The following is a 24759-nucleotide window of genomic DNA, read 5'->3' on the forward strand; positions in this document are numbered from 1 at the left end:
AATGGTGATCACGTGATCACGGGGCACTCCAACCAGTCATAAATATGAAGCGGTTGCCAAATGCCCAGATTGCGATCGCGTGATTCTGGGGTTGCTGGGATGGCCAGAACTCTGAGGACTGGTCGCAACCACCATTCATTCAGGGCTGTCACTGACTGTAGGTCGAGGACTACCTGTGCTGGACTGGAGAAGGTACATATGTAGCCACACCCACATTCCCCTTTCTTCTTCTTTATATTTGTTTTGACGAGTAGAAACTTTTCTCCCAATTAAGGCCCATTGGTACTGCTTCACAAACTTACAATGAAATTGTCTTGATGTGGAGATTGAAGATATACAGCTGTCACCCTGCCCTATTTAAACGAGTCCTTAAACACTGGCCCTACATCCAGGCTGTGTGGGTAAAATGGGCGAAGGACTCCTTATGTGATGCTTTGGTCTTTTGATAGTTGTTGGCCTTTTCCAAGACTTTTTGGCAAAGTCAGTTCTTTATTTTTTATTTTCTGTTTTTATTGTATTTTGTAAGCCATTTAGAATCATGACAGATTAGGGCAGCCTATAAATTCCATAAATAAATATATTTTGCAGAAAAGACTCTTTGTTTAAAAAAAGAGGAACAATTCTTAAGTATGCTACTAGTACAAATGGTATCTACTCATGATTGATCGCCACAAATATTCGATTTGCATTTAATTAAATTAATGAGACCATTATCAAGACAGAAAGAGAATGGCTGATGAGTAATGCAAATTGCTTTACTATTTGAAGAATTCTTAGGACAACTGCACCTTATCCTTTTCCTCAGCCAAAGTCAACATTGACCCAGAGTATGTATCAAACAGTCAAGAAGAAAAGAAAGGGCTGGGTAATAGAGAAGACTCTCTTTAAAGGACACAGCCATGGAAGTTCTTCAAGAATGTCTATAAATTACCTTGCTGGAGTTAAATAACTTGTTTCTTGGTGTGATTACAAGAAATCAGTTTTGTGACAGATAAACATGCTAGAGTGGGCATGCTCTGTATCCCTTCTGTGAAACAATGTCATCTAGTTGGATCCAGGAGATGTGCCTTCTTTGTTGTGGTGTCTGCCCAATGGAACAGCATCTCCACTAGGATTAAGATAGCCCTGGCCCTGTTAATCATCTGGAAGGCCTTGAAGACCTGGTTTTTCTCTCAGGTGCTGAAACAGAATGTTAGTGGAGCCCAATATGTATTGTGATGTGATGTGATATGGTTATTAAGAGATTTGGTTGCTTTGTGTTAGTGCTTTATTTATATTGCGGGAAGGTTGTTGAGAAAGTGATCTTGCTGCAGCATCAGAGAGCCATGGAAGAAATGAATTATCTGGACTCTTTTCAGGGCTTGATATTCTCCCCACTCTGCATACTGAAGATTGAAGGAAAGGATAACTGAGATTAAAAGAGAGTAGCTTGTTATAGACTTGAATTCATTGCTAAAGTAGGGTTTGTGATTCTTCCCCTATGACATCTTTTCAAAACTATAAAGTCAGTGTTTTTACTTTAATTGTTTGAATCGTTTAATTCTATATTCTCAGTAGGTGGTAGCACCTAAAAACTTTGGTGGATCTTTAAAAAAGCTAGGTAGGGCTGGACCTAGATAGTAATTGGATGGAAGACCACCAGGAAACTTTAGGATTTAGTTTAAATTGAGAATTTATAAGAATCTTGGGATAAGTCAGTGGCTAACCATTTTCATATTCTTGTCAAGAGAACTTCATGGACATGTCCATGTAGTCACCAGTCAGTAGGGTATCTTTTACCTATACTCCAATATATTCATTTCCTTCCATGTTTTTGCATGTGCCAGTTCTTCTGTCTTTTCTCATGTTCATAACTCCTTTGATTTTTCTCTTCCTTTATAATTAAGTGCTCTGGGCAGTCATTTCTCTGTTGAACTTGTATAGTGCTGCCTAACCCTTTTGCCTGTATTCTATGTGGGAGTGGCATCAGGCTAGAGACGATGTCTGGGCCTGTTGGGGAAAACTGAAATGTTGCCCTGCTGGCTTGGTTGCTTTGGTAGCGTATCAACCACTTGGCAGCAAGAATACCTTTTATATCATATAGGGCGAGACACTGGAAATGTATTCCAAAGCAGATTCAAGGAGGTAGGCATGTGTGTGCACATACTCCAACAAGTGCCTCTTAAAGGTTTCATAAATCACCCCTGTACATAAATAAGTTGAACTGAAAGTGGAGTGGAAAATGTCAGAGCTACTCAACCAGTTCTCTCTTCAAAATAGCAGTAGGTGGATTATCCTGTTCAGTCATGGATGTGTCTTCTAACAATTTACACAGGAAAATTTTGGCAGGGCAATCTCTCTTCATAAAGAATTCTAGTAGTGGAAGAAAATTCTCCCTTCTGAGGAGTTATAGATATAAATAATGAAGAACCTTGTTTTGTAATCATTCTGAGGACACTGCACCTATTTCTTGGAGAATTAACTGCTTGGAACACAGGTATGAAAGAACAGGCTGTGGAAGAAAGAAACAGAATATCCTGCATACAGTATATGCAAATACTAGCATTTTGTTTCTGATTCTGCTATAAAGCTCAGAAGAATGGTATCTGCAAACTCTAATTTAGGTATATCATGCTGATATAGAAGTCATAAAAAAATTCTTCCCTTCCCACTACCTTTTGTATATTTGAAGATCCTTCTGAGGCTATTGAGATGAAAGAAGATGGGGATAAGCAGTGGATATAAGATCCCTAAATGTTGCCCAGAGAACCCAATTCTATATACTGTTAAAACTCTGGTGTCTGTAACCTTTTGAACCAAGGTACCTCAAATGGGCTATTACAGAATGCGTCCAAAATCCAGGACCCATTACTCCTGTGGGATTGAAATTTGGGAAATTTGTGGCTGCTTCAGCACTGCTAGCTGTTGTGTCACTGTGGTCAGCCCAAGTCACATGATTGTCATGGGCATATCCCCAACCTCTTTCCTGCCTCCATCTGTCTCCTGTGCCCAATTGGCTGGTGGCAAGGCCTGACAAGCAAGTGGCACTTGGCTGCTTTGGAAATGAGGCAGAAATTTGAAATCTCTTAACGGCCGTGTGTGTTGAGGGAAGGATGAGGGAGTGACTTGGGTGCCTGCTGGCAAGGTAAGGCTGGCTGGGGGGCACTGGCAGTCAACTGGTGAGCCCTCTTCCTCCCTCGAGGGAGGGGGCCCTTGGGGACACTCCAGAATGAGGAGGGGGATGCAGCTTTCCTCGCAGTCTGCAGCTCCCTTTGTTCCACCTCTCCCCAGCAAAGTGGCAGGCAGTTCCATGGGTCAGTTGAGGCGGAGGCGGCGGTGGCTTCATGGGTGCTCCCCTGTGGATCATGACAGAAGGGCAAATGGCTCAAGCCTGTATTATATGTGGAAAGGGAGGGAAGGAAGGAAGATTTCTGATGCTCCCTGCCAGCTTCCTACAAGCAACGTCATTGGGGAAGCTGGCAGCAAGTTGCAAGTCAGTCCCACTCCCATTGCTTTTTTGCCCTTGATCATTCTCTTTCTCCGTTTAGGTAAGGAAATATCTCTGAAAAAGTGACCCAGTGGGTCTTGGGTTGTCTAGTTAAATTTAAAAATAACTTTTTTTTACAGTGGCTGAAATCCTATGAGATTGCAGTATTTTTACATGAAACCCTTCAAGATCTCACTAGTGGGTCACTAATATCTTGTGAGATTTGATAAAGTTGCAACATTTTAAAAAATGGTGCTCATATGTGATATCTGCCATATGAAAACGTTACTTACTTCTGGTATAGTAGGCATGATGTCTGGCCTTGTCTAGGACTGAGTCCTGGACTGAGTCTCTGAAAACCACAGACTATTCTAATAGAGATTGACAGGCTGTGGCTCTAGAACTAATACGTTTTTGAGACTTAATAGTTCATAGGCAGAAGAATTGCAAGCTGCAAGTGCCCCAGATTTTGATGAAGAATATTTCAAAGGAATTTTAAAATATCATTCTAATTACAAGCTGGGAGAATCTCCAGCATAGTTTTCAGTTTGGTACTTTTTAATTTTTTCATTAGGTGGCCATGTTTGCATATAACACCAAATTATTTGTGGTGGTGAAGACCTAAAGGGACAGAAAAGAGCTGCAGAAGTGAATGGTAAATATGTTTCAGCATTAGCAAGTATAACATTATCTACACTGGAAAAGAGAGGTGAACCACCTATATACCCTAATAAGATATAATGTGAGGTAGCAGTGACTGATCAGGAAAATCATCTTTTCAGTCTGTGTATGACTGCAGCTGTTTTGAAAAAGGCAACTACAGTACATATCATTAGGAAGGGAATCATAGATACGTTTTGCCAATATAATAAAGCTGTTATGCAAGTTATCATGTGACTAGACTTGGAAGAAGTACACATTAGAAAGGATATTGCAAAACTTACAAGTGCTTAGGAGAAGCTGACCCAAAATGAGCAGAAGCAGGAGCAACTCAACTGTGGAGAAAGTTTATAAGATTTGAAGGTTTTGGTGTGAGAAAAATAGTAAATTGGAGAGTAGAAGAAAGATAGATCATCAATAAATGCATTTAATTATTTATGATATTAATAAAGTGGCTGGGGAGAAGCTTTTCATTTTCATAATATTACAATCTGTGATCAAATTGAATGGTGGAAGATTCAAAATAGATTAAAAACTGTGGCATTCACTGTGGTGATGGCTTTAAAGAAGGATTAAATCAATTAATGGAGGAGAAAGCTATCATGACTACCAGTCAGATTGGTTATATTATTTCCAGTATCAGGGATGATAAGCCTCTGAATAACAGCTGGTGGAAAACATTAATAGACAACTATTAGTGCTCTTATGTTATGCCTAAATTTCTGGGTTAGATCATTACATTGCATTATATTAGATCAGCCTCTCCTTTGATTGATTTAGTAGTATTATCTATTCATGGTCTTTGTGTCATATTATAAATGGGCAAATTACCTATTACCTATTTACAGTTGGTGAGTTTTTATATAGTATAGTATAGTCTTTTTATTTGATATGTGCCTATATCTAACTGCAGTACAACATCTGAATTGGAGCTTTTCTGCTTCATAGCTTACACTCTTGGCCACCACCAGCACGTCTTTTTTTAAGAGCAGGTAGGCATCTGAAACCTTTAAAGTCTCTGCAGATGAATCTCTACTGTGCAAATACAACTATCTCATTTTAAAATAGGGTGAGGATGTGCCTGCGGTCTTCTAGCTCTGGTTTCAGTTCCATGTTTTTGTCCTCAGGGTAATGGAAAGTGTGCACATATGTGTTTGAAGCAGGGAGGAAGGTTGTCTTCGGTGCAGTTCAAGAAAATAAAATATGCTGCATGTTTTCTTGCCATGTATGGCTTGAAATTGGATGAGGGAACTTTAGTTTCATAGTTACCTATCCATATCATCCATTGTTAAGCATAACTTTTGTTTTTATTTAATCAAAGCAAGCTAAAGAGTCTTTATAGTGAGTTAGCAATCTCAAATTATGCATTATATTGATGCATTGATAGGTTTTGTATCCAGTGCCTCTAATACACTTATCTGGAGGGTTAGGATTGCCCTTCCAGAAAGAGCAGCCTTCCCCAACCTGGTGATCATCTGATGTACTAGCTGTAATTCTCATTCCTAGATAGCCTGGCCTTTGACCATGGTGGCTCAGAATTAAAAGAGCTGTAGTTTAACATGACTGGCACCAGGCTGAGGAAAGCAGGATAATAGGGTCATCATTGCTTTGTTGTCCACATAGACTATTTAATCAGACTGGTAGTCAAGTTAAGTAAAAAGTAATCTTTCCTGCGCTCAGGAAAGAGATGTAGTCAGAAGTAAAACTCCAGACAAGTTATTACTTAGCTCAGAATTGTGTTGTTATGATTCTTCTTCAAAGTTGTAATAAGTCTTCTGGTATAACAGTGATAGAAGATGTCTCCTAAATGTTAATACCTCTGCACTTTTTAATGATACATAATACATGTGGTTAACTTTGGCAGCAGTACCTAAGAAGGTACATTCTAACTCTTTATCACTGGCTGTGGGTCGCCTTCAGTCATAGGGCCAAGGCAACATGTGCCTACAGAATAGAGCGGTACCTCTACTTACGAACTTAATCCATTCCGTGACTCTGATTGCAAGTCGAGTTGGTCGCAAGTCGAAGTAAATTTTCCCATAAGGTTCAATGTAATTACTGTTAATCCGTTCCGGCGTCTGCGGACCACGTGTCAGGGGCGGAAAAATGGCCGCTGATCACGCGGCAGGGCAGAAAAACGGCCGCAGACCACGTGGCACGGGCGGAAAAATGGCCGCAGACCACGTGGAACGGGCGGAAAATGGCTGCGGACCACGTGGAACGGGCGGAAAATGGCCGTGGATCCGGTTCGTAAATCGAGGCGAGTTCATAAGTAGGGGTAAATTTTTGGGGCCAGAGCTGATCGTATCTCGAAAAATTTGTAAGTAGGGGCGTTCGTAAGTAGAGGTACCACTGTAGTTAGCTGGGAGCTAGGGTGGTGGAGAGCACCAACTCCAGTTCACTTTCTAATAAATGGATATTTGGGGGCCAGCTACATCCACACTGGAAGCTATTTTATGTTTTGACCAGCTTCCTCATGACAGTAGCTGTGAAAGAAATCTTGTAATATATTCTCAAAATATGAAATAAGTTCTAGAGGAAAAAAAAATCTATTCCTGCCATCTCTGTTCATTCTAGGTACAACTATATAGCTGTCCTAAATGTGTTTAGCTGTCACAGCTACTTCAGGATTATAGTTTTGTAAAGATGCTATAGATTCCATTAGGGACCTATATTCTTCATATTATTTTGGAACAGCATTAAAAACTTGAGGTTTTAGTGTGCGTTCAATTGTTGTCTTTTGCCTTGACGTGGGAAGTAGAGTAGGTTGCTTCCAATGAATATTTTTTTCTTTTACTTTATAAAAGCATTTGGTGTGGCCTTTTCCCTCCCTTTTTATTATATTGTTATAAATCCTGATATGTTGTATTGTTTCAATACAGTGATATTTATATGATATGATTAGAGATTACAGGTAGTCCTCGCTTAATGACCACAGTAGGGACTGGAAGATTGGTTAGTAAGTGGTGCTGTCATTAAACGAGTCACCACGTGACCAGACCCAATTTATGACCATTTTTACAGTTGTAAAGCAAATCACTGCAGCTGTTAAGTGAATCATGTGGTCGTTAAGCAAATCATGTGGTCATTAAGCAATTCCAGCTTCCCCAATGGACATTTCTGGCAAAAAACATTGCAAATCATGATTGCATGACTGCAGAATGCTGCAACTGGTCATAAATGTGAGCCAGTTGCCAAGTGCCCAAATTGCGATCATGCGACCATGGGGGTGGTATGACAGGTTGCGACAGTATCGTATGTGCAAGTACAGGTCGTAAAGCACATTCTATTATTTAGATAGTTTAAAGTATTAAAATCTTTCCTTTGCCTGATCTTTTCCTGCTGCCATTGCAATCCCTTTGCTTTCTGCATATAGAAGAGGAAGAACCTTACTCTCTTGAAATCCCTCTCCAATCCCTCTGCTCTGCGTGGGGGTGGGGGAGGGTCAGGCAAAGGAGTGAATGCCTATAGAAATCACTTGCTTTTTTTTTCTCCCCCCATCCCTCACAGAGCAGAAAGATTGGAGAGAAAGAGAATAAGCAGTCTGCTCTTCTATGCATCAAGAGCAATGCGATCATGATGGTAGTGGCAAAGGGTCAGGCAAAGGAGAGATTGCCTACAGAAATTGCTCGCCTTTTTTCTTTCCCCTCTCCCCTTTGCAGATCAGAGAGATTAGGGAGAAAGAGATTTCAAGAGAGTAGTGTAAGCTGTTTGTGTAGTGCGCCTGTGGCTCCTAGCCCAGGGCTGTCAGCACGATCACATTGCTTTTGATGTGTAGAAGAGCAAACAGCTTACTTTCTTGCAATCCCTTTCTCTCCAATCTCTGCTCTGCAAGGGGTGGGGGGGAGAACAAAACACAGGTCAGGCACAGGACAGTGAGATCACGTGACTGAGGGACGCTGTGAAAGTCGTAAATGGGCTGTAAAGTTATTTTTTCATCACAATTGTAACTTTGAACGGTTGTTGAACAAATGGTTGGTAAGTGAGGACTACCCGTATACTGTTAGTTTTTCCATTGCTGCGTATTCTCCAAGTTTACATTACCAATCAGAATTGTCGGGATTGTATCTTTCTTCCAGTGTTTATTCTCTCTGCTGTAAGCATATATTTTATTAAATTATTATATTTCTTATTTATTTTTTCTGAGATTATACCTAGTAGGAAAAATTGTGGTTTCATTTCAGATTTAAATTCCAAGATTTTCTGCACTATACTACAGGTAGTCCTTAACTTACAACCACAATTGGGACCAGAACTAACAACTAAGCAATGCAGTTGTTAAGTGAGTCACACCTGATTTTACAATCTTTTTTGCCACGGTTGTTAAGTGAATCATGCAATTATTAAGTGAATCTGGCTTCCCCCATTGACTTTGCTTGTTGGAAGCCTCCTGGGAAGGTTGCAGATGGTGATCACATGACCCCGGGATGCTGCACCATCTTAAATACCTGCCGGTTGCCAAATTTTGATCATGGACACGGACAAGGACACAGCAGCAGTTGTGTGAGGACCAGTTGTAAGTCACTTTTTTCAGTTCCATTGTAACTTTGAATGGTCATTAAACAAATGGTCGTAAGTAGAGGACTACCTATATGTATGTCTTTCAGTACTTTTGAGTTCTTTTACATGTCCACCACATGTGGTAAAACATTCCTTCTGTTTCATAGCATTTCCAATATTTATTACTATATTATATTACTATAAATATAATATTATGCATTATATAATATTAAATATATTATTTTATATAATATTATATTATTATAATACTACATTACTATACTATGTCTCTATATCATATCTAAGTAAGAGTTAGTATATGCACCCTAATAGGTGGTACTGATTTTGTATGAGTGTTTCACATTGTTTTTTTTTCCTTAATGTCCCTCCTTTCTTCCTGAGATCTGATTTTATCTTCCAGCTATTTGTAAATACATCAACCATGATATATTCCAGCCTTCACTAAGTAGTTCTTTCTGTGTTTTTAGTTTGTTTGTAGAATCTGAGTAAACCACATCTGCATTTGCAATTATGTTTTTCTTGCTGTAATTATTTCCAACATGAAAAACATTTGAGGGAGAAGTTAGGAGTGAAATTGTTGGGCTTATTATTCCCCTTGTAGCATTCCCTATCTTTATCAAACTTTGTCTGATAATATATCCTGTTAAGCCTCCCATTTTTTCTTTCTCACCAGCGCCCTGGAATGCTGCCTGGTGGAAGGATGCCTATGGCAGGATTACAAGTGGGATCACCTTCAGGGCCTCCGTATGGTACAGCCTCTCCACTGAGACCTGGAATGCCACAATCCATGATGGATCCCTTCCGAAAGCGCCTACTTGCTCCTCAGGCACAGCCATCTTCAGCGCTTACGCAAAGGCGAGGGTAAGAACTTGAGATAGGGGGAATGTTTGTTGTACAGGTGGTCTCGGTTAATGATCACTCATTGAGTGACTGTTTGAACTTACAGTGATGCTGAACAGTAGTACTTATGACTGGTCCTTGAAGTTCTGGCTGTCACAGTGCCTCCACAGTCACATGATCGCGATCCGAGTGCTTGTCAACCGGCCCAGATTTCAGACGGTTGCAGCATCCCGCAGTCATGTGATAGCGGTTTGTAACCTTCCCTGCAGGCTTCCCACAAGCAAAGTCAATAGGGAAGCCAGCAAGAAGTCGGAAGTCGCAATCACATGAAGTTTTCACTTGACGACCTGCAATGATCTACTTAACAATGGTGTCTGGGGACTGCCGGAACTGCCATTGCTAAGTGGCAGGTACGTGACATTGCACTTTACGAATACATCACTTAGCAATGGAAATTCTTGTCCCAATTACTGTCATTAAGCGAGGACCACCTGTATGCTCTGTATTCTGTTTGTTATTGTGATGTGTTCTATTAATTAGTGTGAGCTGCCAAAAGTCTTTTATGATTGTGGTGAGATATACATCTGATAAACAAACATACATTTTGGGTGGAAGAATAGAAGAGTGGAAAAGACAACTCTCTCTCTCTCTCTCTCTCTATATATATATATGTAGTATATATATATATATATAGAGAGAGAGAGAGAGAGAGAGAGAGAGTTGTCTTTTCCACTCTTCTATATACTTTTTAAATATTCTGTATTTGAAACTAGTCTTGAAATGTGTGATATTTATAAATGTGGAAAAGGTTTTAGCTTCTATTCCTCCCCCCGCCCCCCAATCTTAGATTTCTCCCTTGCTTCATTCATACATACTGATGAAGTACAGGTAGTCTTTGGATTATGACCACTCATTCAATGACCAAAGTTACAATGGCACTGAATGAATGGTACTTATTACCTGTCCTTGAAGTTCTGGCTGTTGCAGCATCCCTGCGGACATGTGATCGTGATTCAGGTGCTTGGCAACTGGCTTGCGCTTATAACGGTTGCAGTGTCCTGCTGTCATATGATCACCATTTGTGACCTTCCCTGCCAGCTTTCCACAAGCAAAATCAGTGGTAAAGCTGGCAGGGAAGGTTGCAAGTTGCTCCTGCCACTTTTTATCCTGAGGAGCCCTGCTCTCAAGGATCTTTTACTCCATAGCACCCCCAGCCTGCGCTCTGTAGCACCTATCCGCAGCACCCCCCCCGCCTGCCTGTGGTCCTCACCTGCCTGCCCATGCTCCGTAGCACTTGCCTGCGGCTCCTACCAGCCCATCCACACTCCGTAGTGCCTGTGCATGGTACCCACCCATGGCGCCCAAATCAAATCCATATTTTAACATTTACACCTGCTACACTCTTTTCATCTTTCAGTATTCTCACAGCCTCTTAACTTACTGTTCATGCTTATTTAACCAACATTTGGGAGTAATGGACAGTCCTTTAATGGTCCCTTTAATAATTGTGGTTTTACTGTAATCTTTGTCTTCACTACATTTAAGACCAAATATCAGAATAATCTGAATGTCATACCAATCTGCCTAAGATTTTCCAAGAATGTCTAAGATTTTCTTTAACAAATCTGATTTCAAGACATCAATCAAATAAGCTGTTATATACAAGTTCAAACGCTCAATTCAGACAATAACTGATGTATTAAAAATAAATAAAATTAAAGCAATCTTTACTTCAACTTTTCCTCTCCCCTTCCTTTTTTTAAAGAAACAGTCATAACTGTTACTCAGTTTAGAAAATTTTCTTTTTTGGTTGTTTTGAAAACTTTGAAATACTCTTTTAGAAAATACCAAGTTTGAAATGGCTGCCTTATATGACTTCTTTATTTCCAGGTAATATGATAAAAGCCTTCTGTATTACACCAATGATCTATGTGGTCAGTAAGAGTTGATACTGACTGGATAACGCATCATCGATAATTAATATTAGAGTAAACATTTATTCAGATAATTGAGATTCATGTTTTGCTGTATAGCTTTATCCCAAGCAATAATTGGGAGTTGTAAATTAAGTTTCTAGGACATACATGAAGCGGCAATGCTCAGTTTGTTCATTTGATTTTTTGGGGTGGATTTTGATTTATCAGCCAATGACACTTCAGAAATGTGTGTTATTAAAAAAATGTCAATACTAGATTGAATGTGGGAGATTGTATTGATAAGGAAAAGGGTTACACTAAACTGTAGAGTATTTTACTTGAAATAATTCTAGTGGACAATAATGAGAATTGCTATGGTGATGGAGAAGAATGTAGAGTTTTCTTCCTTTTCACTGCCATAGAAGACTAATTGGGCAGACTCTAGTGTTAAGCAGAAGGAGGTGGCTATTTCAGGAAGAATGAAAGGGCAGAAAATGTTATTTAATTAGTATGTATGTATGTATGTATGTATTTATTTATGGGACTATGGGTGAGGTGAGACTTTTTTGGCTCATGTGCCCAATTAACTTTCCTGGCTCAGTGTATTATGCACTTTAACCTTGCTGAAAATAAAGGATCCACTTTCTGCATGCCTTACATGACAAAATATCTTGGGCCAACCTTTATCCCTAATATGAGTTCTAGGTAGGCTTTGGCTGCCTTCCATGTTTCTGCTGTATTGTCCCAGATGCTTCTTTGCCAACAACATTGTATGCTGTAGCCAGTGGAAGAGAGGGTACATACAAATGATTGACTTTGACATCTCAGGCCTCTGTATTCTAGAGAGTAGAGAACAGAATCACTAGCAATACTAAGCAGAGAATCACAAAATCCATTCTGCAGACATTGTAGGAGGGGAGCCATGTTAGTCTATGTTGCCCCCCCAGGGGAATCTGCTAGCACCTTTTCTAACTAATTTTATTAAAGAGCATAAGCTTTCATGAGCTGCAGCTCACTTCATAACCTAACTTCTGTTAGATCCTATGATTGGATTAACAAGTATTTCACCCGCTTGCAGGGATAAGAGACCACTGAATGACTGAATTTTATCAGAGGTTTTTTTTATTACTGAGTAACTTTAAATTATTTCCCCATAAAATACTTGGTTTGTTAATGTGGATATTAACAGTTCATGAGTATATTGCTGCTAAGCAGTTTAAGAATCACTTTCCTATTGAAATAACTAATATTTTCTGCATTTCTGACCATAACTATTACATTAAGATAGGAAATCTACTTTTTCTAGAATTTCAAACCACAGATAGCAGTTTCAAGCCTAGCGTTTTCTGTCTTGTGATTAAATTTTAAAATGGAGAGAGATTTATTATTATATTGCTATCTATATGAAGGAATATAGATATCAATATAATAATAATAATAATAATAATAATAATAATAATAATAATAATATATAGTAATAAGGAATATGCTGTCTGAACGTAAAGTAGCCCACCTAGATTTACTACTGCATTGAGAACTAGACCTTAATGGACTTTTCTAATATCAAAACCTTTTTTTTTTTTTATACTTATGATAGATAAATCAGTTGAGGTATGCCACAAGATTTAGAATTGTTCTATGCCATTTTGTGAAAATTATTTGTCTCTCTGGAAGCATAACTTTTCTCAGGATGCTTTGTTTAGCTGCAAATTCCCAGCACAACAGGGAGGGACTGTTGGAGACCTTATTGACGTGGTAGGCCAAAGAGATTGAATCCATTCAAGTTCTGTTTTCAGTTTTCAGTTAGCTGGAATCAAAAATTCTTGCCAGGCTTTCTCAGTCTCTTAAGCTGGTGGAAATGGAATGATTCAAAATAGAAATTAATCTGATCCTCATGCTGCCTTCTTTGATGATTCAAAGATCTGATCATTCTCTGTTGAACCCTTAACAAAACTTAAAAGATCCACTTCCCAAAACAGTCCAACTTCTCCAGTAATATGAAAGAGCTGCCCAGCTAGATGGTAGTACCTGACCTTGACTGGTCTAGAAAGTAAAACTTGGTTGGCTTGGTTAGTACTTAAATGCAGGACTGTTTAACATTTACTGAGAAGAATAGAAAATATTGTTGAAAACAAGGAAACGGATGGGGGTGCAAATAGCAGCAGACAGCTTTGCTGCTTGGGAGGGGCTTGCTTGTCTGGTGAATATGATCCTTTTGTAATGCCTATATGAAGCTTCTCTCTCTTTTAGGACATTAGAATAGCTCTGTTAAACCAGACCAAGTCCACTTTAATTCAACATCTTGTTTCTCACAGTAGCCAGTAAGATGCTTCTGGGATATTCAAAAGCAGGAGATGGAGACTTAGCACTACAATTGGTATTTGGAGGCATGTTGCCACTAATCCAGGGGTTACATTGATTCTTCAAGACTAAAGGCTCTTCTTTCTAGCTGTGCATTCTTTCAGTCTTTGTCAGCAAAAAAGCATGCTGACATAATTTGCACTACCTCAGTGTCTTAGTTCTAATCTGCCTCAGTAACTAGATTAACAAGTAGTCCTGTCTTTACAGCTTTAATGTGGGACAATTTAAGGGTAGCTATTGATGAATTCCCCTAGGTTTATTTCCATTTCTGCCCACTGTCTAGAAAACTGCTCTTCTTAAAGTGTAGTAAAGTGGATTTGGTCAAGTATAGATGAATGCCTGGGATGAAGAGTTTAGCTGGTAATATGTCACATTGGCTATTTCTGAATACAGGTCTACAGGTCTTCTATGTTTCCAATGATTGAATTGCCCTCCCCGCCCCCCTTTGAGGAATATTCTCTGTGCAAGAATATGTGGGTCCATTTGTCAAAGATTGAGTCCTTTTATAGGAACAGCTCCCTCATCCTTGAAAATATGCCATCCCTGATTTTAAGAGCAAATAAAGTATCATATTGAGAAGGAAATGAAGCTGTCATATCCTGGAAGGTTTTGTCTACATAGTCTCAGCCTCTCTAAACATACCCAGCTCAGCTGTCTTAATTTCAAGATAATGGACTTAAACCTTGACAGCCAAGAGCTCATTGTGCCAAGCACATGCTATATATAATCAACAAGCAGATAATTGTACAGTTGACAACCTGTACAATAAACTAGAAAGTATCCTCCCCCTGCTGTTTCTCTATCTTCAAATTAGTTAATAAATTTGAATTAATCTGAAATATAGCTTCTAAATTATTCTTTTACAGAGCTGAAACCCTCTGTAGGTACTGGAACCTCAAGTAGGCCCTAAGCTGAACTTAAGGCTTAGTTGATGGAAGTGGGAGGTCAGTGTATTTGGCTCCACTGAATTCCCACACAAAACTTCCTTATTCTTGTTTATCCTCTTGTTCTCAGTTTCCAAGCACTGAACTGTCTCTCTTTTTAAGAGTGCTAGCTAAGTTGGAGCTCTTTCTTGAGGGAATGCAACTGCCACCCAGCAACTATTCACTTGATCAGTGAGTCAGCTGCAACTGTAAGCTCAGACTATGTGGTCAGCAGGCAAGCTAATTTTCCTCAGCTAGCTACTTCCCTCATCTCATCTCCAACCAGTTTTGTTCCTCTTTTCTTCTGGTAGTTTTTTTCCCCAGAGGAAGGGGAATGTGTTTGTGTGGATTGTTTTTTATGTGTGAGAGCATGATTTGTATGTGAGAGAATGGTTGGTATAATTCAGATGAGGATAAATTCATTTTATAAATGGGGAACTTGATTTTATAGGCAACTCAACTCAACTCAATTCAATTCATAATTATTAATATAAAATGCATGTTTTTGTTTTGTTTCTGTATTGTTTTGGAGAGTAGCTTCTGACAGGTATATTCATGTGTATCTACAACTGTATCATACGCACACATTAGTTGGAAGAGTTTGGGAAGCTGGGCATTGCAAATAATTTGTGCTAATAATTTCTTCTAATATATATTTCTTTCTGGGGAGGATTGTCTTAAATTCAAGGATGCCCCCTTTTCCAGGTAAATCAGATACTTTTTTTTCAATTTCTAAAAATCTTAGAATAGATAGATAAAACTTAATTATAGTCACAAACCAAAATATAAGGGAGGAATCAAATATCACCCATAGTATACAATAAACTGTGAGAGGAAACTTTAATAAGTAACATGAGCTCAACTACAGTATATTCTGCCTGGCCACAAATTGTCACAAAACTTAGCAACTAGGAATGTTGTATTTACACCTGGTGTATGCAGAAGGTACCTAACATAACATTCATCACAGTATCCTGAAATATTCCTAATCAGATAAAATGTGTTTATTCTTATAAAGTGTAAATGCTATATAGAATTTGAGGGGAAAAGATTTCAAGATACTGCCTTAGAGTTAAAAGTATAGTTGCCACCTACAATACATATGTGGTAGATACCAAATTTTGTTCTCTTGTTAAAATATACTACTTTGTGCTTTATGCAACCTTTGTTTGATCATGCCCAATTGAACAGTAGTGGAGAAAACCCATATTGAAGCATTTTAATCTTCACCTTAGGATTCCTATATCACATTTTTAGAGTGTTTCACACAACATTAAGGTGAAGTTGTAACTCATTCTTCCTCACCCTCATTTTAGTATAGATTGCTACCTCCTTTCAGTTACTCTTTTAGAGTTCACTCCTTACTCTAATTATGTAAGCTATTTCTAGAGAATTCAACTGTAGGCTGTTGTTCTCTCAGGAATATTTCTGGCCCATCACAGACTCTGCTTGGCCTCATTTTACCAGCTGTTTTTAAGACGAATCGTTTGCAAATGACATTCAGTTTCTTGGCAATTTCTTCTTATCCAGCTTGATCCAAAGGAGATGTTACACAGAGACCAAGCAGCTGTAAACATCTGGCATCGAGGTTTCAGAGACCAAATTCTGCAGAGTGAAAGTAAAGGCATAAATCAGCAGAAGGCTGTTGGCTTACTAGTTCTCAATTTCAGATGTTGGAAACCATTGTTTGATTTAAGCTCTGTTGCTATATATTTTTTCCTTCTATAATAAATCTGAGATGAAATCGTTCTGTTTTAGGCAGAATTTCATTTCCTACTCTATAGATCTAAAGCATATTCTTTTTTGTCCCTTTTCTTTTGCTTTTTTATTCCAGATAGATAAATATATGCTATGCAATGATTATAAATGATTAAATCATTTCATTTATAACATCTCATTAAAATATTCAGAATGGTTATGGGATCTACACAGCAACTTGCTTTCTCTCGTTCCTCCGATTAATTAGTCTTCCCTTTGAATCTTTGCATTCATAAAAGAATATATGAATCTAAACTTATTGGATAGAACCATTTTATCTTCTATATATGTGAATGTATTTAAGTAAATGAAAGATCTGAGGTGTTCCCAGAAGATTCTAAACTCAAATTTGTTGAATTGAGCTACTGTTATATTGCTGCTCTAAATCTATTACATTTTTGTTGCAGACCATGGTGCTCATTAGATATGGGAGTACATTTTAACGAACTTGATCTCTGGAAATTAGAGTTCTATGGATCAGAAGGTCTAGGGAATATGGAATACTGGTCCCTGTGGCTGAATCTGATAGCTCTTAGGAAATTCCTTTACAGCTAAACAGAATCAGTGGGGCTTAGTCTTAGAAGTATTTGGGAAGAAATTCTGAAACAATCAGTTCAGCACTTTACCTCAGTTCCTTGTCTTTCTGCCACTCCATCTGGTGTCCTTGATATCTATATGGTGCTTTGAACCTGTTCTGTTACACTGTGAGTTCTCTTCCTTCTTACCCCTGGAGAGAGTCCAGTCCAAATTTTTAAGAGCAATTCTACAATTGCCTCCTTGTGTGTCAAATGCCTGTTTACGCTTGGAGACTGGCCTCCTAAAGGTTGAATCAAGAATTTGTTTGTCATCTCTAAATCTATGGTTAAAACTTAACCTTTTCCCTCAAGGCCTTGCTCCATTAATTTTTCAAGATAAATTTGTTTCTTCATGGACCAAGGCTGTCAAGTGTAATTTTGCAAGGCTAGGCGTCTCCCCGATTTCGTTACTTCAGCTGGGCTTTGACAAGGCAAAACTGAACTTGAGACAAAGGGTGGAAGACATGGAAAGGCAAGCTGACCTAGAAAAAGTTCCATCGTATATGGCCCCAGAATCCACTAGATATACTGTAGCTGCCATCAGATAGCTACCGTATCCAGCTGACCTAGAAAAAGTTCCATCGTATATGGCCCCAGAATCCACTAGATATACTGTAGCTGCAGTCAGATAGCCGTGAACTACCGGAGGGCCTTTTCACTTGCCCGATTTCATGTACTCCCTTCAGCTGTGCTGGACGGTAAATATAAGGGAGTCCCACTGGCTAAAAGGCTGTGCCCATGTGGTTCTGGGGAAGTGGAAACCACTGGGCATGTCCTCTTACGGTGTCCATTTTATAGAGAAATACGAACAAAATTTATTTCTCCAATGATCAGCAATATCCTGGCAGATCGGACGCTGAATATCTTCAAATCCTCCTCAAAGATGAGTGGAGTAATGTGACAGTGCAGGTGGCAAGATTTTGTGCAGCAGCCCTTAAGAGTCAACGTATTATTGTGAACAATTGATATAAGCATTCTGTGTTCTATATTTATGTATTTAAAAACCGATACTAACTTTTAATTTTAATGGTTTATATTGTGTAATTTTAGGACGATTGAAGCCAGGTGCACAAAGTATTCTAAATGATTTTTTAACTATAATTGACAAGTACCTTGGCTAGTATACCTTGGATATATAATCCCTTATTTGGATTGGACATATTTCATGTCCTTCCCTTCTTTTTAATATTGTACTGGTCTAATTGACTGTAATAAAGTAATTGAATTGATCACTGTGAGTTGGCTGTATGTTATGCTAAATGTGTCTTCACATTTACTTAAAGATTTAATCCCGGTTGGAACTATAATGATGGAGTAGGAGTTAATCCTTTCCTCCTCTACATTTTTTTTCTCCCATACCACAGTTCCATCAAAAATTCAGTTTCTGCTGTCTTGTGCTCTTTCTTACATCTGCAACAAAAACAATTACATTAAGTATGTTGCAGCCCAAATTTCATGCCTCCACCAAATCATGGTAAATAACAAATATTTTTTAAACACAGTATGGAACTTAAGGGACCAAAATCATGGGCAGCCAATGATCATGCTAAATGGAATATAACCTTTAGGGTGTTTTGAGGAAAGATTTGAATAGGCAATTTAGATATCACAAGTCAAACATTTCCCCGAAAAAAATACCTATAGCTGGAAATTAAAATGAGCTTCTGTATACTGCATGTACGTATTGTTTAATGAGGGAAACGTTAGTTTTGATCAGATAAGTAAGTCATAAAATATTGGAAGTCATTCTCTGCTTTTAGCTGCGGCATTTTTATCATTCTTTTCTTCTTGGTCCTCACCAAATAATTCACAGTAACTCCACTCAGTACAACCAGTGGTCAAGAACAATGAGAGGGAGGTATGCACATTACCTATTTTATAGTTTTGATAAACTCCAAGGATTGCAAATTTTAAAAATCCTAAATTTGTTTGTGTGTTCCTTGAATCTGGCCCTCAAAGTTGTAAAATTTATGAAAAACAACACTTTAAATATAAGACTTTTTGCAGCTCTTTGTGTAGATTTGGATCATAAAACCTTTCTGTTTTAAACAGAAGTACGATCGCTTTCCAAAGAGAATGTGCTTGCAAGATTATCCAGCTGAAAAAGTAGAAAGGCATCAGAAAAAAGAAAGGCTATATCATGAATTTATGGACCAAATGTTTCAATTTTCACTGGCATATTTGGACACTTCTGAAACTTTGAACAATTTCAGTTTAAAACTGTGTGGAAAGAACACTAAAAATATTATAAAGAATTATTATGCCATAAAAGCATTTGCAGAAAAAAATCAGGTTTTGGAAATGTCAAATGGAAGGTGAAATAACTAACTTTTCATCTTTTCCAATATTTTCAGAAAATATTTAGTGAAAATGCAGGTTTACTAGTAATGTTGTAAAAAGGATATGAAGAACAAATAGTACTTCACCAGGATTTCCTTATATACAAATTCATCTGCTGTTTTCTAAACAGTTTTTTTTTTTTGGCAACCCCATTCGTAAATTAGTATACAGGTAGTCCTCACTTACTGACTGCCTCATTTAGCGACTGTTTGAAGTTACGAGGGTGTAAAAATAGCTTTGGGACCAATCCTTGCAGTACAACCCTTGCAGTATCCCGTGGTCATATGATCACCACTTGGGCACTTTGCAATCGGCTTGCGACAAGCAGAGTTAATAGAGAATACAGAAGTAACATTTTAAGTTACAGTCATGTGATGTTTCACTTAACAACCAAATAGGAAGTAAGATTGTAAGCCTATCGTGGTCACTTGATATTCCACTTAGCGACCATGGTGCTTAGTGGTTAAGTTGCTGGTCCCAATTGTGCTTGCTAAGTGAGGTCTACTTGTACAATCCATTCAGTGTTGATCTTGATTCACTGCCAGACTTCTTGTATGAACAAGCACTTGATATAAAACATTATTTGACATGGAAGATAATGATAAAGATTTGAGCTTGGAGGAATTTTCAACAAAATATTTTCCAATTTACTTGAAAATTGAAGAAGCAATACATTCTTCTGTTTTCTTCCATCTACCTCTGTGAAAAAAAGTGTTTATATTTTATTAGCAATAAAATGCATTTATAATGTCTGCATTACTGACATTATGCATTCTCTGCATATCATTTTGTCTTTCAAACCTAGAATTTCCCAACTTGTAAATAAAATGCAGTGGCATACTTCACATTAAATTGATTTATTCCTACCATGTTTAATGTTAAATTATGTTTTCATCTAACTTTTTATTTTAAAAGAAACTGCTTATTTTTAATTAAAAATAAAATGTTTATCAAATTTGTGGGCTTATTTTTTAATTATAAATTGAAATTTTTGTTAAAAGGGCTTAAGTGAGAGGTAAGGAGGTGTGATACTGAAAAGTCTGTAAAACCCTAATTTAGACAAAAGGTAGTGAACACCTCCAGTGTTTGTTGAACTACATACCATAGTATCCATCATCTTACTGGCTAAATTGCTAAGAGTTACATTTCAGCAACTTCTGGAAGATCATAGGTTCCACATCTTGACTTAAATATTGGGGAGAAAATTTGTGATTATATTACTCTCTGTGATAGACTATAGGCAATTCATTCCACTTGTAGAATTGGACTTTACAATCATATTCATGAAAATGAATCTTTTCCACAGGAGTCTATCATTTATTACTTTTATGTACAATTCTTACAGATTGAAAAGGCGGAAGATGGCTGACAAAATCCTGCCACAGAGGGTATGTACTCCTTTTATGGAAGAGTTATTGGCATGAAAGATAAAAAGGCAGGACAGTGAGCATATTTGATATAAGTGGGGAGAAATATTGCACGGTTTGAAACCATCAATCACCCAGGTCTTTCTAGAATAAGGTATTTACTGCTGATTGTCTTTAATAGAATGTAAATGAACTTGCTGGGAGGTTTTGCAAATCTTCCTATGTAGATTATAGTTACTTCAGAGGGCTTGGCATGTGTTACAACTCTTCCTATTGACTAGGTGTGCAAACTGTTAAATCAGTTTTAATTTACAAAAAGATTTCTGTTCTGCTCATATTCACAATCACCTTCCAGATTGAAGTACATCTACTCTTTACTAAATTAGGACAAAGTTATATTGCTGTTTGGTGACAGAAAGAGTAGGTAGAGCCCTGTCTGTATGCTGGAGATCACAATCCTGGACAATGATGCTAAGTGAGATTCACTTATTTATTTTTATATTTTTTAAAAAACACCAGACAATGTGGTAACATTTGTTAGATAGCTTTCTAATAAACCATCCTTTTTCTATAGATTCGTGAGCTAGTCCCTGAGTCTCAGGCCTACATGGACTTACTGGCCTTTGAACGCAAGCTGGACCAGACAATTGCCCGCAAAAGGATGGAAATCCAAGAGGCAATCAAGAAACCTTTGACGGTATAAGGGCATGATAGAGATAGGATCAGCTAAATCCATTAGAGAATCTGAATCCACAATTGTGACTTGTTTTGCTGTTCTAAGTTATCCTGGGGAAAAGGTCAAGACTGACTTATTTGTGGAGTCGTGGTATGCATGTGTGATGATTCCATTGCTGTTCTTAGTGAATGTTTTTCTCCAAATTTTCAGCAAAAGCGGAAGCTGCGCATTTACATCTCTAATACTTTTACTCCTGGCAAAGAGGAGTCAGAGGGTGGTGAGCGTATAGCCTCATGGGAACTTCGTGTGGAAGGCAAACTTCTTGATGATGTAAGAATGAAATATCTTTGTTAAGAGGTAGCTATAGCAGAGAGAAGACAGCAAATGTGTGTTTCCTCTGGATAACTGCCCTGCTTCCCATCCACCCATTAACCAACTCTTGCATCAGACAACTAACCAAATCACCTCACTTAGCTTTTGACTAATCTTTTCTAAATTTGCATGCACCAAAGACATTATATGTGTTTGTCCTCTTGGAACAATAATTTATCTTTAAGGGTGTTGCTGGATCAGGCTAGTCTAGTTCTGTTTACTCCAATGTCCAATTAAATTAAACTCTCAGGATCTGGCTTGATAAATCTAATGTTAAATGCCCAAATGATCTCTTCTCCTTGAAAAACATGACAGAAGGCTATGCTTTTAGACAAAACAATAAGAATTATTCTTTATTTTTCCATTTACAGCCTTACCCAAAATACATACAGTGGGGCAAAAAAGTATTTAGTCAGCCACCAATTGTGCAAGTTCTCCCACTTAAAAAGATGAGAGAGGCCTGTAATTTTCATCACAGGTATACCTCAACTATGAGAGACAAAATGAGGAAAAAAATCCAGAAAATCACATTGTCTGATTTTTAAAGAATTTATTTGCAAATCATGGTGGAAAATAAGTATTTGGTCACCTACAAACAAGCAAGATGTCTGGCTCTCACAGACCTGTAACTACTTCTTTAAGAGGCTCCTCTGTCCTCCACTCGTTACCTGTAGTAATGGCACCTGTTTGACCTTGTTATCAGTATAAAAGACACCTGTCCACAACCTCAAACAGTCACACTCCAAACTCCACTATGACCAAGACCAAAGAGCTGTTGAAGGACACCAGAAACAAAATTGTAGACCTGCACCAGGCTGGGAAGACTGAATCTGCAATAGGCAAGCAGCTTGGTGTGAAGAAATCAACTGTGGGAGCAATAATTAGAAAATGGAAGATATACAAGACCACTGATAATCTCCCTTGATCTGGGGCTCCATGCAAGATCTCACCCTGTGGGGTCAAAATGATCACAAGAATGGTGAGCAAAAATCCCAGAACCACATGGGGGGACCTAGTGAATGACCTGCAGAGAGCTGGGACCAAAGTAACAAAGGCTACCATCAGTAACACACTACGCCGCCAGGGACTCAAATCCTGCAGTGCCAGATGTGTCCCCCTGCTTAAGCCAGTACATGTCTGGGCCTGCCTGAAGTTTGCTAGAGAGCATTTGGATGATCCAGAAGAGGATTGGGAGAATGTCATATGGTCAGATGAAACCAAAGTAGAATGTTTTGGTCTAAACTCAACTCGTTGTGTTTGGAGGAGAGAGAATGCTGAGTTGCATCCAAAGAACACCATACCTACTGTGAAGCATGGGGGTGGAAACATCATGCTTTGGGGCTGTTTTTCTGCAAAGGGACCAGGACGACTGATCTGTGTAAAGGAAAGAATGAATGGGGCCATGTATCGTGAGATTTTGAGTGAACACCTCCTTCCATCAGCAAGGGCACTGAAGATGAAACGTGGCTGGGTCTTTCAGCATGACAATGATCCCAAACACATTGCCCGGACAACGAAGGAGTGGCTTCATAAGAAGCATTTCAAGGTCCTGGAGTGGCCTAGCCAGTCTCCAGATCTCAACCCCATGGAAAACCTTTGGAGGGAGTTGAAAGTCTGTGTTGCCCAGCGACAGCCCCAAAACATCACTGCTCTAGAGAAGATCTGTATGGAGGAATGCGCCAAAATACCAGCAACAGTGTGTGAAAACCTTGTGAAGACTTACAGAAAATGTTTGACCTCTGTCACTGCCAACAAAGGATATATAACAAAGTATTGAGATGAACTTTTGATATTGACCAAATACTTATTTTCCACGATGATTTGCAAATAAATTCTTTAAAAATCAGACAATGTGATTTTCTGGATTTTTCCCCCCATTTTGTCTCTCATAGTTGAGGTATACCTATGATGAAAATTACAGGCCTCTCTCATCTTTTTAAGTGGGAGAACTTGCACAATTGGTGGCTGACTAAATACTTTTTTGCCCCACTGTATATTTGTGCCTTTGAGTCATTACTGACTCCTGATGACTGGCTGAACAAGTCCAAGCAGTTTTCTTGGCAAGATTTTCAGAAGTGGTTTGCCATAGCCTTTTTCCTTGGGCTGAGAGAAAGTGACTGGCTCAAAGTCACCCAGTTGGCTTCCATGCCTAAGTCAGGATTAAAACTTGAATTTACTCACTCCTAGTCCATTTCCTTAACCATTACATCAAACTGTTCCTTAATTTACCGCTCTTTAAACTGCCCAAAGTATCCATGGTTTGCAGTGGTTGACAAATATTGTATAATTAATAGATAAGTATAATACAGTACAAATAATAAAGGTGGCATCATTTACTTATCTCTCACTTTGTGAAGTGCTTTTGGCAAGTGTGTTTTCTAATGTGATTGTGAGAATGGTAAGGCTCAATACCTCATTAGTCTTTCTGTCTCAGCCAAGTAAACAGAAGAGAAAATTCTCATCCTTCTTCAAGAGCTTGGTTATTGAACTAGACAAAGAATTATATGGACCAGACAATCATCTGGTGGAGGTAAATATCTTGGTATATATACTGTAAAATAGGCAACCCAGGGCATTTTGACACTGCATGGTGAACTTAGACCCATGCCTAAGAAATTGACATACAGGACCTTGCTTCTGTTAGAACCAATGTAATTTTACATTCAGAATTTCCCTGACCTTCACACAGTTAGGTCCAAGGTTTTGAATTTTTTCTGTTTATAATATAATTTCCACCCACTTTTTCTTTCTTTTTTATTGCTATGCTTGTTGAATTTGAAGTTGTGTTGATTAATTTTGTTGAATGTATTTGTCTTTTTTCTTTTGTTGGTAAATTTAGCATAATATATTGAAAGAAATTGGCTTCATGGTTTATTCAAGCTGATTCTAAAAATTGCTTAATCAAGATGTACTAGTCAACACTGTAGGCTAAATAGAATTAGTATTCCTTCCATGTTGACTGGCATCTTCATGATCCCACCAAC

General features: G+C 38.3%; 1 protein-coding gene across 2 annotated transcripts in view; it reads left to right on the top strand.

Moving 5' to 3' along the window:
• The window catches only part of SMARCD2 (SWI/SNF related BAF chromatin remodeling complex subunit D2), a 43833-nt gene that overhangs the window by 10692 nt on the left and 8382 nt on the right, over nucleotides 1-24759 (top strand). For both annotated transcript variants that reach the window (XM_007429180.4, XM_088143449.1), the window contains exons 2-6: nucleotides 9321-9508; nucleotides 20706-20748; nucleotides 21302-21424; nucleotides 21614-21733; nucleotides 24210-24305. In XM_007429180.4, coding sequence (XP_007429242.2) covers nucleotides 9321-9508; nucleotides 20706-20748; nucleotides 21302-21424; nucleotides 21614-21733; nucleotides 24210-24305 — 570 coding nt within the window. The remainder of the gene's footprint in view (nucleotides 1-9320; nucleotides 9509-20705; nucleotides 20749-21301; nucleotides 21425-21613; nucleotides 21734-24209; nucleotides 24306-24759) is intronic.

The sequence above is a fragment of the Python bivittatus genome, unplaced genomic scaffold, assembly GCF_059951505.1.
Source record: "Python bivittatus isolate LINGU-HERP-01145 unplaced genomic scaffold, Pbiv_v1 ctg000410_np1212, whole genome shotgun sequence".
Taxonomy (NCBI): domain Eukaryota; kingdom Metazoa; phylum Chordata; class Lepidosauria; order Squamata; family Pythonidae; genus Python; species Python bivittatus.